General features: G+C 37.5%; 1 protein-coding gene across 1 annotated transcript in view; it reads right to left on the reverse strand.

Moving 5' to 3' along the window:
- VPS13A (vacuolar protein sorting 13 homolog A) overlaps positions 1-15,304 on the reverse strand; it is a 556,982-nt gene that overhangs the window by 278,675 nt on the left and 263,003 nt on the right. The window contains exons 39-40 of the mRNA XM_030193720.1: positions 10,092-10,324; positions 1,397-1,489 (exon numbers count right to left, since the gene is read on the reverse strand). Coding sequence (XP_030049580.1) covers positions 1,397-1,489; positions 10,092-10,324 — 326 coding nt within the window. The remainder of the gene's footprint in view (positions 1-1,396; positions 1,490-10,091; positions 10,325-15,304) is intronic.

Here is a 15,304-nt window from a genome sequence, read left to right on the forward strand (position 1 = left end):
CAATGATATGCTTTGATGTCCCCATGCATACTTCCTACCCACCCCCATCCTCCCACCCTGTCAGACTGTCATAGTAATGCTTGAATGTTATCACTTATATACACTGTCAGCTAGCACATTTGCTTATTTCCGATCTGACGAAGAAGGGCAACCTTCGAAAGCTAATCAAGAAATGTATTAAGTTATGTCCAATAAAAAAGGTATCATCTTATTTTCTTTTCCATGTTTTATTTTGTTTGATTTCTATTGATAACCTTAAGAGTGGACTAACATGGCTACCACACTCCTGTATTTTCAAAGAAACTTTCACAATGGTATATGCAAAAGAAATAAATTTAGACAGACAAGAGCTAAACAAAAAAAATCATCATGAAATTAATGCGAAAATACAGAACATAGATGAAACCCACTTAGGCATATTTTCAAAGCACTTAGCCTTCCAAAGTTCCACAGGTTTCTATGGAACTTTGGAAGGCTAAGTGCTTTGAAAATGAGCCCCACTATCTCCTTGGCTGGGAAACATAACAAATGTAAGAAACTACTTTTAAACTGAGAAGTTGGTGGATACCTGGAACAGAATTCCAGCAGAGGTTATAAGCTCCAAAATATTAGAAGAGTTCAATCATACGTGGAATAGATACATAGGAGCTTTGGTGGCAGAGCAAGGGGCTTAACAAAAGTGAGACCTGAGACAAACAGTAGGCAGATACAAAAGGACAGAGTGGGTGGGCCCAAACACTTGACATTTTCTGGGTTTTCTGTAAGCAGTGACAGAAATGGAAATAGCAGTTGGAACAAATAGTTAATAATGGGGTTGTAGGAAGAGTTTAAAATTTAGAGCTCTAAGTGAGACAGTTCCTCAGGATAGCATCTGACAATTAACTGGTATAAATACATGTACAACATACCTTTGCAGAAATGCAATACATTAAAAAGCAGTTGAAAAAAAAAAAAGATACACTGTGGAAAAGAGGTTTTCTTAGAAACAGTTAATACTTGAGCAACCACATAGTCATCAAGTTTCCATAAGTTTCCATAAGTCATTTCCTAGCATGACTTTTCTAAACCAATGTAATCTGCACGAGAATTATTTTTCTATGAGTAGACCCTATGGCCTATCAATATTATCAAGACAACTTTAATAGCATCTGATGACACCACTTTCTGTGAATTCTCCAAAGAGCAATTTTGACTGCTAACAATAATTTAAAAAACAAACATGTAAAGCATTTTTGTAAACCGTGTCTATGCCTAATATATTTTGCAAGATCACTACCACAACTCACAAGTATCCAATACAATTCTGTGCAAAGTATCCCTGGCATATATCAATATTCTTAAGAAACATCTTATTTTATGTTGTTTACATCGTCTAAGACAAAACAAAATAACCTACTTTAAGTGTTAGAGATTTTATTGACATCTCTATCATCTGTGGACCAGAGCCGATCTGTGTGCTTTGGAAAATCAAATCACAAGGTTGCAGCACCTGAATGAGAGACACACATATTTACTTTTCTTGACTGATACAGGAGAGATTTTTCAAAACAGAAAAAAAATTATATTCCTGACATTAATGACAAAAATATGAGCTGAAAATTTACACTCCATATGAAAACATACAAGTCTATCAAGATCTACCAACTTTGGGCTCCTAAATTATGCCTTGCTGCACCTGCAACATTATGTGTTCCTCGTCAAAGCAATGCAAACACTTGGGCTTTACTATCTTTTGAAAGACTGGGTTAGTGCATTTCAAAAGACCACGTCACCTCCAAATTGCTTTTTCAACTCCCTCCCACCCCCGTTACGACTACCCACATACCCCTTCTCCCCTGAACATTCCCCCAGCCCCAATCAGGTGTCTTCCTGTTGGGGGGGGGGGGGGGAACACAACAGTGATGCTTGAATGCTCCTGACTCAATGGCGCTCAGCTTCAATATGGTCACCTCAGACTCCTAGTGGTAATCTTGCAGTGCCTACCCACTAACAAGCTGAAGTGGCGATTTTAAAGTTGAAAGCTACAGGAGACAGGAGTATCCAGACGTTACTCCTGCTCCCCTACCACTCACCAGAGAAACCACCAGTAGGTGCAACGGTAGTTGAAACAAGGGATCAGGAGCTGGGGAAGGGTCTTTTAAAAGAGAATCAGGGTGAGGGACGATTCTTCAGTCTAGCAGTGCTGGCCCCTCTAAGTTGATCCTTATGAGCTCAGGCCAGGTGTTAGTGGCCCGATATTCTTGGGAGAAATGATAAATACCACCTCAGAGATATTGCTCTCTTTTACGAATAACACAACTTATGAGATTTCACATAAACTGCTTTATTCAGTTTGCATAATGAGCTGCTTTGCCAATGCTTATTAAGTGAAACTTAAGTGAAAATATGTTTACCAATTAACAGATACTATTTGGTTTAAGAGAAAGTGCATTATTCCCTTAATGCACCTTACGAACTTTCCCTGTTAGGGTGCTGTATCTGTGCAAGCATCTGTGCAAAACACATTTTGTTTTTGAAAACATATCATTTTGTGTTTTAAATATGTAAAGATATTACATAATTAAATGCCTCCATCCATCTGAGGTATGCTCATTTCTCAAGCCTCAAATACAAATATGTATCAAAGTATTAACCATCAACTACCTCTGCATTTGACAAAGCTGTAGCTTTATTCAGAGAATGTACACACAAAACACACAAACATATCTGATACACTGGTTGAAATTAAATTTTGACCAGAAAATAATGATAAAATGTATGTGTAATCCATTTGATATAATATACAGGAATAGTGAAATTGCTTACCTGTAACAAGAGCTCTCCATAAACAGCAGGATAATCAAACAAGTGGGTGATGCCACCCGATGGTACAGAGACAATCTAGATCTCTCAGCCCAGAAAAGCCCAAGTGGATGTCCAGATCATGTGCAATTACACTGCAATGCCATCTACCGTGCAAGAACTGTTAGATTAAGAACCTTTGCCTTATCCATTAACAAAATTTATCACCTCCAACCACATAAGCAGGAATTCCAAAGCTGAGGGTTTTTTTTTCCCATGACTGTCCTTAGAATGGATGTCCCATACTTACTTAGGTGTGGAAAACAATCCTAAAGTCCAGTATGATGTATCTTACCATTAAATAACCAGGAAAGTCTTGGATGAGTTACATAACATATATGCCACAACTGTCTAGTTTATTCAGGGCTTGCTACATTGAATCATCACAGCAGTTTACACTTCCATCAGCTAAAGACCATAAAGGAGACTAACTTGGTAAGTATGGGACATATCTACCAACTGTTTATTCCAAGTAAACAGACCAGAGTAAGGTTAGGATTAAGAAAACTTTAAAGATGTCCCCAAAGTAATAATTGTCTGTGAAAGTATGTATGAGGGCCATGATGTTGCTTTACAAATCTCTTCTACTGATGTTGACATCATTTGTCTTAAGGAAATAAGCTTCACTCTACACTGACTGCTGAGGAGTATTTACCTTATCTTAAAGCTACTGGCCTATTTGTTCATAGTAAAATAAGATTCACTTTGAATTTCAGTTAGATACTGTTCTAGCAACTGAAATTCCCCATTTGACTGAATCAAACAGGAACAATTGCAATAATTTATGGTTCAACTCCCACTGCAACTCCTTGTGACTCTAGATAAGTCACCTAACCCTCCATTGCCCCAGATACAAAATAAGTACCTGCATATAATATGTTGTAACCATAGAAAGGCGGTATATCAAGTCCCACCCCTTTCTCCTTTCCCTTTCTTGCTAGTCTATTAAGAATTTTTGAAGATACCAGGAAAAATGTTTTTCAGCTGAGCAGATTGCTGTAGGAGGACGTTTTCAAAGGCATTTGCCACTCTACAATGGCCTGACTGAATACATCTGCTCTCAAATGCGGCAAAAGCATGTATGATTTCTAGAATTCATGTACTTCTCACACTAAAATAGTATTCCTATAGGAGTATTTAAGTTGGAGGGGGGGGGGGGGGGAGAAAAATCGCTCATATAGGTGGTATATGCCACTGCTCAATCACCCACACAAAGGGTAACATAAATTCTTTTAGCACACATGCTGTTGCAAGTGGTACTTTTCAAAAGCAAACAGGAGACTGCCCATTTACACATGTTTACAGTCTCCAAACATTATAGGAATGAACTTGTCCCTCCTTGTTTGTTGATATAAGCCATCACTTGGTTGTCTATTTGTAACTGGATTATATTTGTAACAATCAAATCTTCATAGCACAGAAAATTATTCTCAAATCCAAATGATTTATACGATGATCTTTTCTTCTTATGATCAGACTCCTCGACTATGCAGATGTAATATTTGGGCCCTCATCATGAGAGCCAGGTGGAACAGGGGATGCTGGCATAATTTCCTTTCAAAAGGTTGGATCAATCCCACCACCATTTCAGGGACTGAACCACTATTCAAAGTAGAAGCTAAATGGTTACAGCAGCAGGCTGAGAACCAGGGGAGTCGGCGTTCAAATACCACTACTAATTCTTGTGAACTTAAATCACTTAACCCTCCAGTGATTCAGGTACAGACTAAACTCTAAATACTAAGTGCACCCAAACACTTTGAGCTACTACTCAAAAAGGTGTGAATTAAAATACAAAACCTCTCTCCTTTCTTATTTGATAAGATAATGACTCACATACTGTGGCCACCAGGTGTCATAATGGAGAGTGCTGTAACATATGATAGTTTGTTAACTCTAGAGATCAACACAATTATATCACCTGCCCTCCTGTAAGGTGATAATGCCTCTCTCATTTCCATGCTTATGAGAACTGGATTATGGATTCAACTGAAGAGCAGGTTACTTGCTAGATGTTTTGGATGTTTATGACAAAACCTAGGGATTGTAGCATTTTCATTATAAAGTGCAATAATAACCGGGTCTACTTAAAGATGCCACCCCTTATGAGCCAATCATCCAGAAATGAGCAGATAACATTTTCCCTGCAAAGAACAGCCTTGGGACTGCAGACAGACCAAATTGGAAGAAAATGATAATGCTCACCTCTTAATATAAAGTGCAGGAATTTTCTGTGCTTGAAGTACTTGACATAGGTGTAACACCACCTTCCAGATTCAGCAACCCAAACTAGTTATCCTTCTCAAGGGAGAATGGTGCCAAGTGACCTTACTAATTTCTCTTTCTTTCAGAAACTTGTGGTTTAAAATAGGCTGAAGTCTTCTGATTTCTTAGGCATAAATAAGGACGTATTTTGATTAACCCAAATTTCTCTTGCTGGCGTTTTTTTAAAATTACATTTGCCACTAGAAGAGAGAGTAACTCCCAAAGATCATTGTGGACTGATGAGATGGCTAGTAGACAGACTGAGAAACTGATCTGATGGAACCTACACCCATGGTGTGATCTTTAAGATCTAAATTTTCAATTGTTATGAAGAGCCATTCACCTCTGGAAAAAGATCCTCCGTCCCATTGGAATCCTCACGAGATCTTGACTGGTTGCACTAGCAATCTTGATTTGATATAGTCAGAAACTTGAGGTAGTCTTTGCCTGAACTGGTTTTGTATTTCATAAACTTTACTCACTATTACTCTGCCTTTGCTGCCGGTGCTACTGAGTGTGTGAATGAGTATACAGTTGACATATTCTTTGAGAAGAAATACTATGTACTGTATTACATCCACTAGCTTGTCATGCATATCTCTGCAAGGCCGGAGGCCCTCAGTCAAGCTAGCCTACAGATTCAACTGTTACTGAAGCTGTACTGGAGGAGGTGTCAAACATATCCTTACAAACTCCAAATCCATTGACAAAGTAAGAGACTGAGAAGCCTTACATGGTGGGTGGCATCAGGAAACAAGCCAAGCTCCTAGTAAAAGAGTTATTCTATCTTGTACTAATGGAAGTCATTCACCTGTGTAGCTGATATCATCCTGCTTGTGACAGAGAAATGACAAAAGTAGCCACATGGTTTCTTCCACAAACAAAAAGATAGTGCATAAAAATCAGGAGGTAAAACTTAAGAGCAACATCAGGAATTACTTTTTCATGGAAAGGGTGGTAGATGCCTGGAATGCCCTCCCCGTAGAGGAGTTGGGGAGAAAACAGTGACAGTATTCAAAAAGGCATGGGATAAACAGAGGATCCCTATATAGCAGGGGTTCTCAACCCAGTCCTCGGGACACACCAAGCCAGTCAAGTTTTCAGGATATCCACAATGAATATGCACGAGATATTTGTGTACAATGCAGGCACTGCATGCAAATTTCTCTCATGCAGGCAAAAATATATATGTTTACTCCATGGGTTTAGCAGATTTGATTGCTTCATCACCCATTCTCTGGTCTGATCACTACCAACTGGATTTTATTTTGACCATTTGCCTAACTAAATCTGTGAACAGACAACTATTTAAATCTGTGCTTTCAAGGAGAATAATTAATGTCATTCTGTTTTGGACTGAAATGGATGACTTGGTAATGTCTGATGAACCAAGTACTTGTTTGTCTGCAGATTCAGGTAATCTCTATATATAAAAGGCACCAACAACGTTCTAAATGAAGCCTCCAGCCGGAAGTGTGAAGGGGAAGAGATATCCGGTTTCCCCATGAGTTGTCTGCCCCGCCCTCGCTCTCTCTGTAACACAAACAGTGAAGGAAAACATAGCAAAGCACGAAATCAAATCGCTCGCTCTGTAACAGTGAATGACTCAGCGGGGGGAGGGGAGAGCGTGCAGAAGCCCTCACTATCTCTGTAACACAAACACAGCACAGCAGGAAACTTAACACTGAAGACCTCGATTCCGAGGGGGGAGGGGACAGAGAGCAGAGGGGACAGACAGCACAGGGGAAGGGAGAGAGGGCAGAGGGCAGGGACACACACACACTCCCACATGCACACAGAAGAAAACCTTGCTAGCCCCTGTTTCATTTGCATCAGAAACAGGGCTTTTTTACTAGTAGCTCTATAAATTCCTGTTGGGATTTGGTATCTAAATCAATTTTATACAAGGTAGCTCCTCTTACTATCTTAGAAGATTAGAGTCAACAAACACTCCCTTTTGTTTACTGATGAGCTCTGTACCATGAAGCAGAAATGCCATCGATTAGAGAGGCAATTACATAAAACTAAAGATCTGACTGATAAATCCTCATGGAAGTTACAATTTAAATACAAAAGGAAAACTGACATTGCTAGAAAATCATATTATAGTAAGCTTATCGGATTTGAAAATTTTAATCCCAAAGAAATTGCTTTCCTTGCTCAAGAACTCACTATTTTTTTGAATAAGGTGACCCAGTTTTGAGACAACAGCCTCTCTAACAATGCCTAGTGGAAACATTTTGGCCATTGATCAACTATATATTACTGACTGAATATGAGACTCCTTTCAACCGGTTACAGTTGATAAGGTTCATTCTCTCTTATTGAAAGCAGCACACTCTTATTGTTTTCTCGATGCTTGCCTAGTATCTTTGTTCTCTTCCATTCCTGAAGTTATACTCCAATGGTTCACTGCAGGTATTAATGATTTGCTACATTCAGGTTCTTTATCTTCTGACACGGGACACATGGGACAAATTATACAGACACCTATCCCAAAAGCAGCAGGGTTGATTTAGCTTTGATCCTAGCTACCGCTCAGTCACTAGTATCTCTCTTCTCACTAAGATTTTTGAGACATATGTGAGTTCATTATTTTCTGCTTACTTGGAGAAATTCTTTCTGTCTGCATTCTTCCCAATTTGGGTTTAGATCTGACCAAAGTACCGAAACGCTTTAATGGGTACCTAATATCTCATGTTAAGAAACAGTTAAGTTTGGGTAGACAGACTATACTATTTCAATTTGATATATCTGCTACTTTCAATGCTGTGGCCAAACTCTTTTGATTGACTGAGTGAAATTGGTCTTTCAGGCTCAGTTATTGCCTGGTTTCAGGATTTTTTGAAGAACCGACATTACTGTGTTCAGAAAAATAATCTGCTTTCTAAATTTTGGTCTCCAGATTGCACAGTTCCTCAGGGTTCTCCCTTATCTCTTTTGCTCTTTAATTTCTTTATGGCTTCTTTGGGTAAAATTGGGCCGAACCCTGGGGAACTTCTGCTCTCCTATGCAGACGACATTTTACTGTTATTACCAGTTTCTGAATTATGACAGATATTTCAAAACGAGTGAACTGTTGTATGAAAAGAATTCAATGTTGGGCCTCAGATAACATGCTAAAACTTAATTCCAACAAAATTAAGATTTTTATGGTTCAAAAATCCTGGTGTTATTACATTTAACTCTATAAATCTAGATAAGGCTGGTATCTTGCCAGTTGACAAAAAGTCCAGAGTTCTGGGCATTATTTTGGATTCTTCATCATCTTTTGAACCACAAAAAAACTCATTTGTGGATCATTTTTCAAATTGAGGCAGTTAAGACTGGTTCATTCTTATTTTGAGCAAGGTGTCTTTGCTCTACTGGTACAGTTACTAATTTTACCTCACCTCAGTTACAGCAATGTCCTTTATTTGGGGTTAATCTCAAGGCTTATGAAAAAGTTACAACTGATTCAGAACACTTCAGCCAGATTAATATTTAAACTTAGTAAATGTAGCAGCATCTCTTCTCATACATCCAATTTGCATTGACTTCTTGTTCAGGAAAGAATTTTATATAAATCTGCTTGTCTGATGTTTCAGATTTTACACGGGGTTGTGTCAGAGCTATTGATAAATTTAGTTGTTGCCCCTTTGACTCACTTCTCTGTACAGTTATAGAGTTCATTTGTGTTTAGGCCTCATTTTTTTAAAGGTGTGCATTTTTATAGGGAAAGGGAAATGGGACTTGATACACCGCCTTTCTGAGGTTTTTGCAATTACATTCAAAGCGGTTTACATAGTATATTCAGATACTTATTTGTACCAGGGGCAATGGAGGATTAAGTGACTTGCCCAGAGTAACAAGGAGCTGCAGTAGGAATCAAACTCAGTTCCCCAGGATCAAAGTCCACTGCACTAACCACTAGGCTACTCCTCAATACTATGTTTTCATCTTTAGCAATACTTTTCTGGAATTGTTTTCCTTCTGTCATTAGGACCGAGAAGAACTATTTTGCATATTGCAGAAAACTAAAAACTTCTTACAGTCTCTTGCAATGAAGTGACATAAGAGAGAGTTTGCTCTCTCATGTTATGGAGTCGTGATCTGGACATCCAAAATGGCAGAGAAGCAACCCAGCTGTTTGACTCATCCTTGTAGAATTCCTTATCCATTATTCTCAAGAACTCTGTCTTCTACTGAAAGAGTCGATTTGTCATCATCCCCGGTGAGTTGGAACACTGAATTTCCCAAATGTCCTCCTAAATCTTTTGGTACATCCATAGAGATTTGATGGTCTCCTGTAATCATGTTCTTAGTTGAACAGTTAATTTAATGATGGCGTTCCTTTTCATGTCTTTATGTGTTAATATTTTTATAATTATTTGTGAACTGCTATGAACCTTATTCGGGAAATCGTGGTATATCAAAAATTGTAATAAACATAATAAAGCTTCCTGTTTGGTAGATTGCGATTTTCAAATTGAACATTATATGTATGGGTTGTAATTCTGCTATTAATCTGTAAACCGTTCTGGCAGATTGCGATTTTTAAATTGAATGTTACATATATGGTTGTAGTTTTGCTTTTAATTTGTAAACCGCATTGGACCCTTATTCAGGGGATATAGTGGTTAAAAGAATCCTTTCATATTAACATTGTAGATGTAACTTTACCTGCACACGGGGTAACTACCAGAATATAATGGCGTTCCTAGTGGTGGGGTAAGAGAATAATTTGTGCTTACATGCATATTTTTGAATTTTCAAAAACATATATGTATTTTTATCTCAGAAAAGCTATGGACATGAGATAACAGGTATAACTGCTCACAGAACATTTTCAAATGTTCTTATGCACAGAACTTTATTTGAAAATCAGTTTAAAGTCCAGACAACACAAATGTTATTGTAAATAAAAGAACTGAAAAGAAAATCCTTATTGTTTCATACTATCTTAAAAATTATGCAGCAATCAAAATTAGGATTGGTAAACTCACCGTGGTTATATTTCCTTTTCTTTTTTCTTGAAGAAAGGGGCAGGCTTTTACATGTAGACTTTTAACAGAAGCTGTCATCTTCTGTGCTTCAGGGCTGTTTTTAATGCAGAGTTCACACTGTGTTGTAACTACTAGTGAAGGAGCATCACTTCTTGTCAAATCAGCAACAAACACAATCTCTGGGTTTTTAACAAAAACGTGCATCTCCATTTTAGAAACAGGGGGTGCTGCAGCTAAAAAAATAAAATGCAATCCAGGTTTGTATAAAACAAATAAATCACTATGATACTGCTTCACCTTTTCCCCCTCTGCATATCCATTAAAAACTAGTTCATGCTCAAACCATATCCTGCTTAATTACATGCAACTTCTTCCCAGACATCTCTAAATCCCACTTTTATGCTTACAATTCATTCAAACTGCTATAGTGATATTCACCACCAGAATGGAAACATAAAAGCATAGAATATGATGGCAGATACTGTGATTACTCATTTTGTTTTGAAAAGTATAATTCTCAAATGCTAGTCAACAAATGGAATGGGGTAGCTATCTAGATATTAGAGCAGCAGGCTGATAACCAGAGAAACCAGAGTTCAAATATCACTTCTCCACTGATGCTTGCGACCTTGGACAAATCACTTCACCCTCTATTTACCTAGGTACAAACGTAAGGTTGTAAGCCCTCTGAGGTAGGGAAGCACCTGTTGTACCTGAATGTAACTTATCTTGGGCTACCACTGGCAAAGTGCAAGCGAAATTAAAACATATGTATTAAGTTTTTTGTTTTCTTATTAGCACAGCAACCACACTACTATATCCTAGGCTTTGCTGAAATCCAAGTATACTTTGTCCATGTCCACAATCTAATCTTGCTTATCTGTAACAGGTGTTCTATGGAGGGAGGTCACTGATAACATACATGGGTCACGATAACATACTGTACATGGGCCATGCAACTCCATGCTGTGCAGAATGGAGATTCTTCCAGAGCTTTAAAGAAAGGCCCAAAAGCTTTTCATTGCCCAGTCAAAATGCCTCTAGGGTTTTTTAGTTTCACAGATGACAATGATTGCACTATAGAAAATGAAGGATGCAGCAGCCCATTTCATAAACTTGGAGAATAGACCACCTGGAGAATAAGGTCTGGACCACTCAAGGGCTGTGAATGAATAATCCACTCAAGGGAAATGAAAAAGCTTTCTTTAAGAGTTGAAAGGGATCCTGGATGAAGTTAAAGCCTCCTTCTGCTGGTGGATTCCACTATATGGATGTAAGAAATGTTCCAATTACTAGACTTCCCAGAATATAGAATGTAACTGCAAAAATTATGTCTGTCCAGCAAGAAGGACATATGCCTGTCTGGCATACTAATTTTGAACACCGTCATAGTTTGTTTCATACTGAGTTGGTAATAAAAGAGGGATAACTCATTCTATAATTAAAGATCACTTCAACACTAAAGCCAACAAGGACCTACTAGTTCCTCATAGCAGGGGTTCCCACACTACAACAGAAGTACAACTTCCTTTCACCGTTCTGATGGAGGGACAATTTCAAAGGGCAGGAGGGTGGGATTGTGTGACTGGTGAAATGCTGCCTTAAGAGAACACCTGCTAACAGGTAAATAACATTGCCTTCTCTGAAGACAAGCTGTTTGATATATCACACACAAGGGACTTCCTAGCTATGGACTGCCGTCAACAAAAAGCAGAATCATCACTCACCTGTGATTTCTATTTAGTGTTTTTTTAAACGGTAAACACAACACTAAATTACAAAATGGGTTCTAAAACGGATGGAGTTGGTCTCTACCAACCAAAGATAGCATAGAGAACAGAATTCAAACTTCCTATGCTGCCAGTATGCTGTGTGTTAGACAGTATAGGTATGAGAATCCGCTGATTGGGAAGCGAAGAACTACCTTCATAACTGCCTTAACATTATGGGTCTCAACATGCCTCTAAGTGCTTGCGTATAAAAGAAAATGATGCAACTGCAATCTGATTAAAATTATGTGTTTTGTAACTGCACTCTCAAGCCTATTAGGATCAAGAGGGAAAAAAAGGGCTAGGTAGGCTTTTTATGAGCTTGGTTCTAACCAGATAGAATGCCACAATTCTCTTATAATTAAGGGAAAGAAGGGCCTTTTTACACTTATGGAAATACACACTACTGAAAAATATTGGAAAGATGACCAACAGGCTGAGGGGGAAATCAGACACCACCATACACAGGAATATGGGATATGTGAGTTAAGAGTGTTTTCACTTATTTTTCCACTTGAATTTTACAATTTGAGATATTCTGACCAATGTTCTGGATTACAGCCCTAGCTTTAAACACTGGTTTAAATTGCAAGCAGGGCATCTGAGGTTTTTTCATCCTAATTAAAGTAATTCAAATATTTAATACTTAGGAGGTTATAGGGAACTATAATTATCATTATTGAGCTATTTTAGTTGATTATGTAGTTCATACTTTATATAAGCTTGATAACTTTCTCTGCCCATCTGAACGTGTGTAGGGGCCAACTAATTATAAAAACATACTGTTTCCTTTTGAAAACTGGACAGCAAAACAAAAACCATAATCTATAGCAAAAACTGTATTTCTAAACACTGGTTTTTATTTTCTGACAGATTTGCATAAGTGAGATTAAGTTGAGCACATCTGCCTATGTTTTTTTGAACAGTTTAATTTTATAGCATATGGGAACTCCAGTTCATTACAGAAGTGGCATTGGGTATGTAAGCTCCCATTATTTAATCATCACAAGACATGCTAGGGCAACTGTATATTTTTGCATCACTTACTGAAGAATACCTACAGGATGTTTATAGTATGGATGTCCTCCACTGTTATGATGATCATATTTAATTGTAAATTCAATGATTTATGCATGATTACAGCTGCATTATCTTTATTTTATGTTTCATTTTTTATTCAGGACAGCTATTTGTTTTGATATACATGTTGTATACTAATGTAATTTATTCTTATTTTAGTGGGGTGTATGTAAATCTACAATTTGGCGTAATAATCCTTTACTATCTCATTTTTTAGAATATCCTTCATATATATTTGCTTTGATTTTTTTCCTTACGTTTCAGATGTGTCTCTCATTGTTTAGATATCAGTTTAGACTTCTCATGCTACATTTTTTTACTCATGATTTTAGAAGGAAATGTACTGTTAACACTTAAGTGATGACTAATACATATAGTCCACTATCTATGTTGTGTTCATTTTTAAAGATAGCTTCTTTGTATAATTTAGGAATATGGTTACCATATATATATGTATTTTCACGTTTCATACACTTCTGATGCAGGCCAGGTGGTTAAACGCAGGCTCATGTCGAGTCACATCTTGATTTGATTACAGTTTGACTAACAGTTTGACTAGCACCATTCCTATTTGTTTCATTGTCAACCTCGATTTGTTTATTTTCCTTTTAAAAAGTACCACTCGTAACAGCATGCATGCTAAAAATTATTTTATCCTTTGTGTGGATGATTGAGCAGGAACATATATCACCTATATGAGCTATTTTTCCCTCCCCAACTTAAACTCTCCCAAAGGTGATTAGTGTGAGAAGTAAAAGGACCTCTAAGGGAGAGAAGGAGAAATTCCCTGAACTAAGAATGGAGCTTGGGAAAACAGACCAAATGAACAAACTGCTTAAGCCAGACAAGCAAAGGTCCCCTTTTTAGCTCTGAAGCAAAATTCTTGCATTTCACAAACGGACAGGTAACTGTTGCTGGTTCCACAGAAGTTGCCTTTGCAAACACGAGATTAGCTCTGAAAACTCAAGCAAGTCAAGGAAATCCTAGGAATTATGAAGGAAGAGAATTTCCTGGTAAAATACTACAACAATCTACACAGGCTATTTCCTCTAAAACAGGTATGACAACTAAAAGCTGAAAATTGAAACTGGAAGAGGAGACAGTCATGAGGGAAACCAAACTGGAGAGGTAAGGGAGAAAAGAGACTTAGAGGAACTGAAGACCATGATGTTCCAGAAAAACCTAGCATTTTTGCATTAATAGATGACAGTCTATCAAAAACATGGGGAACACTGATATGTCTACTAAAGGCAGAAATGGATATGCAGAATCCAAATAAGTAAATCTAATCTGCAAGGTCAACAGTAAATGAAAAGGGTGAATAGCCACTATAACTATAAATAAAGCTTTTCTTTTAAAATTTGCCTGTAGGTGTTTAGTATCTTTAAATTCGATAAATTATGTTTTCTTTGAACCAAGGAAAATGCAGGAATTTATAATATCTCATGAACAAGGAGACGTTCGCAGTTTGTATGCATCAACAAATGCTGGAAATCGCTAGCGGACTTTTTGCATCCTCCCTCTTGGTTTAGTTATATTAATTCACTATTATGTTCATTATTTCCTTGTATCTTGTCCAACCTTATTGTGGACGAATTTTTATGTAATTTCTCGAATATTTTCTCAATTCCTTTTAATTTTTCTTTCTTGCTTTAAGCATTTATGTTATGCAAATATAATTATGAAACTTATAAATAAAGAATTAAAAAAAAAACTATAAATAAAGCCTTAAGGCAAAAGCATAGATTGAAAAGCCTCCAGGTTACAAACTATATCAAAGAAGGGCTTACAGAATAAGGTCTGAAAAAAGCAACCCAGCTAGTAATGAAGGAAATAGTGTAGCTGCGAAGCCTGCTTTATAAATAAGGCTTCTAATATTTCCAGTCGAGGAGAATAAGTCTATGACATCCTCCCACGACGGGGAGGAGGAGGAAAGAAATCAAGATGAGTCTCTGTTGAAAAATTATACTACAAATCTTCAGAAGCAATTTATCTAGGACGAGTTGACCTTGACACTGGCAAAGGATAGAAGATTCCAACCAAATCTGAAGTTTATAGGAATCCGAAGGCAGTCCTCTTACAACAGCTTTGGAATAGGAAACAGGCACACAAAAGTGAATCTAAAGAGGAAATGCGCTGGTAGGAAACAAGGTACCACAATCCCAGAACTAGGATATGCTATAGATGTGAGCAGAGAATTAAAAAAAAAAATGAACCAAACACCTTTAAAATAAGCATGGTAGAGAATAAAACAAGAGATCCCTGCTAGTAGATGTAGATGGAAGGGAAAGGAGGAAGAAAACAGAGGCCAGTGTGATCCAGAAATTCCTCAACACCCTAGAAAATCTCAAAATACTGCACTGC

This window comes from Microcaecilia unicolor, chromosome 2, assembly GCF_901765095.1.
Source record: "Microcaecilia unicolor chromosome 2, aMicUni1.1, whole genome shotgun sequence".
In the NCBI taxonomy this organism is placed as follows: domain Eukaryota; kingdom Metazoa; phylum Chordata; class Amphibia; order Gymnophiona; family Siphonopidae; genus Microcaecilia; species Microcaecilia unicolor.